Genomic DNA, 4,244 nt, shown 5'->3' with positions numbered 1-4,244 from the left:
CTCCCTCCTCCTCCCCCGCCCCCGCCCCGGGCCCGGGCCGGCCCCGCCGCCTTCGCCGCCGCCTCCTCCTCCGCCGCCTCCGCCCCCGCCGCCGCCGCCGCCGCCGCGGCCCCCGGCTGCAGCTGCAAGGCCGCTCGGCAGGGCGCGGGGGTCGCCGGCCGGCCTTGGTCAGCAGCAGCAGCAGCAGCAGCAGCAGCAGGAGCAGCGCTCTGGGGAGGGGGGCTCGCTTCTCGGGGCGCGCTCCGTGGCCGCCCCCTTCAGGGGGGGTCGTGGCCGCCCCCCAGCCCCGGCGCGTTCCGCTAGCTCCAGCGGGGCTCACCCGGCGGGGCGCGGGCCTGCGCTCCGGGCTCTTTGGCGGGGCGCGCCGGCTCCCGCTCCTCCTGCTGTCCTCGGGCGAGTGCGGACTCTGCCCCGGCGCGGGGCTCAGTCCACCTGCTAAGTGAAGATTTCACGGCAGACAACAAAGAAAGCAGCCGTTCCTTTCTTCCTTAACCAAATTATGGATGACCGGCAACCGGACCGCTCCTTCCCTTGCCCGCTCTCTTCTCTCCTCCTCAGGAACACATTTCACTGGTTTTCCTTTAGAGTAGTAAAACTTTTTTCGTCCTTGAAGGCGTGGTGATGCTGGCTGCTCGCGTGTGCGGAGAGGAGAGGCGGGCTCCTGCTCTCCTCCTCTGGTCCTTTCAAGTTTTGTTCTGTCCTAGGAAAACTTCTTGCGATGGTGCATTTCTCTGAAGTTGCTATTGCCGGAGCTCTTGGTTGCCTCTGAAACAAGAGTCCTTTTTCATTCTCCTCGCAACAGTCACAGTCTGATGCGACATCTTTCCTTTTGGGCAGAAATTAGGAAACAAATATAACAAGGAAAAAATTGAACAGGAGAAAAATGAGGTCGAATGGCTCTGTTACCTTGTTGCTGACGGTTGGGGTTGGTGTTTTATTTTTTTCCCAGCAGTTGTCTGGAGGAGGAGGAGGAAGAAGAGTGCATTGGTGGAGGTGGAGGTGTGTGTGTGCATATAGGGGATCCTTGATACACAACCAACTCCAGCGGGCACGTTGCACGGCTCGTAGAGTGCACCGACGGCGCTGGCGCTGGCGCTGGCCGAGCCGGAGCGGAGTTGCAGCGGGAGCTCGCTCTGCGCCCTCGTTCGCGCTCTCTCTCCCTCTCTCACTTTCCCTCTCCCTCCCTCTCTCTCTCTCTCCCTCTCTCGCCCGCCCGCTCTCGCTGGGATCTGACAGTTCGCTCTCTGTCCCTCCCTCTCAGAGCAGGGACTGTCGAATGTTTACCCTCCGCCGCGAGCGCGCACCCACCACCACACTTTCCCAAATACAAGGAAGTCGAGCACCAGGGCCCCCGCTGATTGGCTACCCGCTGGGTGATTGGCAGGCCCAGAATGACTGGCTCAGGACGCGCGGCCCCCCTTCCGGCCGTTCCGATTGGTTGCTTTTTAATTTAGGCAGAGCGTCGTAGAAGCTGGAAATCTGTCGTCCCCCCCCCACCCCCGCCCAGCCTCCCTCCCCCTCTCCACTTTCTCCTCTCCGCCCCTCCCCCGCCACCCCCTCCGCCACATCTTAACTCTTAGTGTCCGGCCGAGAGGTTGGCGTTCTCTGCGCGGCTCAGGGCGTTCGTTACCAGTCTGGGAGGGGGGGGGATGAAAGGGGAGAGAAAAGGGAGGGAGGGATGGGAGAAAGGGGGGGGAGTTAGAATCAGAAGGAAAATGAAGAGGGGAAAAAAATCATGAAAAATAGCAACCTACCCACTTCACCTAGTACTGCGTTGTGTTGCCGCCCTCCCCGCTCCCCACCCCAATCCCAGAGATTTGTAAAGCGCGCGGCATGGATGCACCATTCACGCTAATACCTATAGGCTGATGTATCCCCAGTGGTTTCAAAGTTTCCTTTTTCCTTCACCAGCCGGCCCACGTCTCTGTCTCGGCGGGGGTGGAAAGGGAGAGCTCGCATCGCCAAGGGCTCGGGTCGTGGCCACGCTCCTTGGAAATCCGCCGCCGTAACTTTCCGCAGCCGCTTTGCGCCGGCGGCGTCCCCCTTTGTTTAAGTTCTCGGATGCCATCATCTGGGAAACCTGCAGCCCAGGACCAGCGCGGTGCCCGCGCGTGCGAGACGGACCGCTAGCTGCCGCGGCTCGCTCTCTCCCCCACCCCCTCTCTGCCTCTCCGCTCTCCCTCCCTTCTTCCCTCCCCCCTCCTCTGGGATTCAAGCAAGTAGCGAGCGTGTCCTTGTGTGTTTGGAGGGTGCCGGTCAGCAGAGCCCTGCGATGTATTTGAAAAGCTATCAGCTCGACCTTTCCCCATAGATCCATCGTAAGTGTATTCCACCCCAATGGCTCCGGGAATTCCCACTGCAGCAGGAGCCGGCCTAAAGAACCAGGATCCACTAGCCGCGCCCTCCACCGCTTACATTGTGCGTGTGTGTGCATATGTGTGTGTGTGTGTGTGTGTGTGTATATATATACATATATATATATATACATATATATATATGTATATATATATATATGTATATATATATATATATTGTGTGTGTATATATATATATTTTTTCTCCCTCTATGGTTATTAGTGGTGTTTTGCTTGCTCGCTATTCTTAGACACAGTGGTGCTTTTTCTTTCTTTTCTGTTTCAGATGGGTTTGCGTAGTGGATGGGCTGGCGGCGACAAACGCTTTCTCAGCCCCAGCCAGGCTGAAAGAGTTAAGGGGGACGGGAGGGGGCGCGCGCAGGGTAGGCGGGAGAAGCGGGGGTGGGGGGACGCGGCCAAGCGGAAACGCTGCACAGAGGAACCTCAGCGAACCAAGAAAAAAGAGAAAGTGGCAACGAAAACAAGGGCAAATTGAACCCTCCTCGGGGATTTCCAATGAACTAACCCAACTCGGACATTCAATAAATACATCGTTCCTAATGAGTGTGCGTGGGCGTGCGCCCCGCACCCCTGGCTGCGGGTGCGCGGGCCCTGAGCCCACCGCCCCCAGCCTGCTCCTGCAGCCGGCAGTCCTGAGCTCCAGCGGCGCCCGCCGCCGAGCGGCGACCCTGGAGGTAGATGCGGAGCCGCCGGTGTGCTCCGATTAAGCTGTGAACGGGGCTGCCCTCTCCCGATGAATAATTCCTCTGGCTGAACGCAGTTAGGTGAACTCAGTTAAAGCCAGAGCTCTCCAGCCCAGCCTCAAGCTACGCCTTTGCGTGATCTCAAGATTAACAGTAGACGCGTAGGATTTCTGTAGGATCTCGTCCAGCTCCTGATTGCCGGGTGAGAGATACCGCCGTAGGTAGGTTTTTAGCAAAGCCATTATTGCTAAGGTACAGATCTGAAAGGCAGCGGTAACCAAACCCCAAACACAACGGATTTTCCCCCCTCTACGTCCCCCTAACGTTCCTTTTTTATATTTATGTATGTGTGTATATATATATAAAAGATGGAACACAGATTTCATTGAATAAATCTGAGATCTCCAGGTGCAGACGTTTGAATAGTCGGTGCCAGCACCCCGTGTTTTCCTTTCCTGCCGATTTTGCTTGGATCCGGCTCAAAAACCGAGAGAGTCTCGTGGTTTTGTTTACACTGAATGGGGAGGATAGGAACAGAGCCATGGGGCCGCCTTTCATTAATATACAGTGAGGATTTTGTCTAAATTACTGCTATGAATTTCACAGTACACGCTTTCAAAGGCAGTCTCAGGTGGCCTGATGAAACGTGATAGCGCCTCTGCAAACAGATCCACTTTCTTTCTTTTCAAGGAGGGTGTGTGTGCATATGGGAAGCCCCCCAAAACGCTGTGCTCCTCGATAACAGAAATACACTTCTGTTCCGAGGTCTGTCCCCTTCGTCCTCCCCCCTTTCCGCGTACTTAGTTCTCCCGAGCTCCCCAGCCTCCCCCCACCCAGCCCCACCCCATCCGCCCCCTCCCTTTGCCGAGTGTGATTGTTTTGTCTGGAAAAAAAATCCAAAGTATATAACAAGGGGAGAACAGTTAGTGCTGATTTTCATTTGCATACATTTTCATATATTTTGGTGAAAATAATAGACTGGTGGAGAGCTGGGTTTAGAGGAGTCAGTGTAAAGGGAAGACTAAGGATGCATCGGTTCTGGGGAGTTGAGAATATGCCTCCCCCCCCTCCCATGCACCTTAAAAAAATAATAAAACATCTTCTTTTATTTTAAAATCTAACCCTGGAAGTTTGCTCGGTAAGTGCTTTTCATTTTCTTTACCTGCTTTCTCTCTTTCTCCCCCTC

General features: G+C 55.9%; 1 protein-coding gene across 1 annotated transcript in view; it reads right to left on the bottom strand.

Moving 5' to 3' along the window:
- Window positions 1-3,300, bottom strand: part of POU3F3 (POU class 3 homeobox 3) — a 5,055-nt gene extending 1,755 nt beyond the window's left edge. The window contains exons 1-2 of the mRNA XM_044919022.1: window positions 3,194-3,300; window positions 54-163 (exon numbers count right to left, since the gene is read on the bottom strand). Of these exons, the coding sequence (XP_044774957.1) occupies window positions 54-163; window positions 3,194-3,300 (217 nt within the window). The remainder of the gene's footprint in view (window positions 1-53; window positions 164-3,193) is intronic.
- Window positions 3,301-4,244: the final 944 nt, after the last annotated feature.

The sequence above is a fragment of the Neomonachus schauinslandi genome, chromosome 10 (assembly GCF_002201575.2).
Source record: "Neomonachus schauinslandi chromosome 10, ASM220157v2, whole genome shotgun sequence".
Lineage (NCBI taxonomy): Eukaryota > Metazoa > Chordata > Mammalia > Carnivora > Phocidae > Neomonachus > Neomonachus schauinslandi.
The sequence above is the reverse complement of the archived record's forward strand: the minus strand, read 5'-3'. Positions and strand labels throughout refer to the sequence as shown.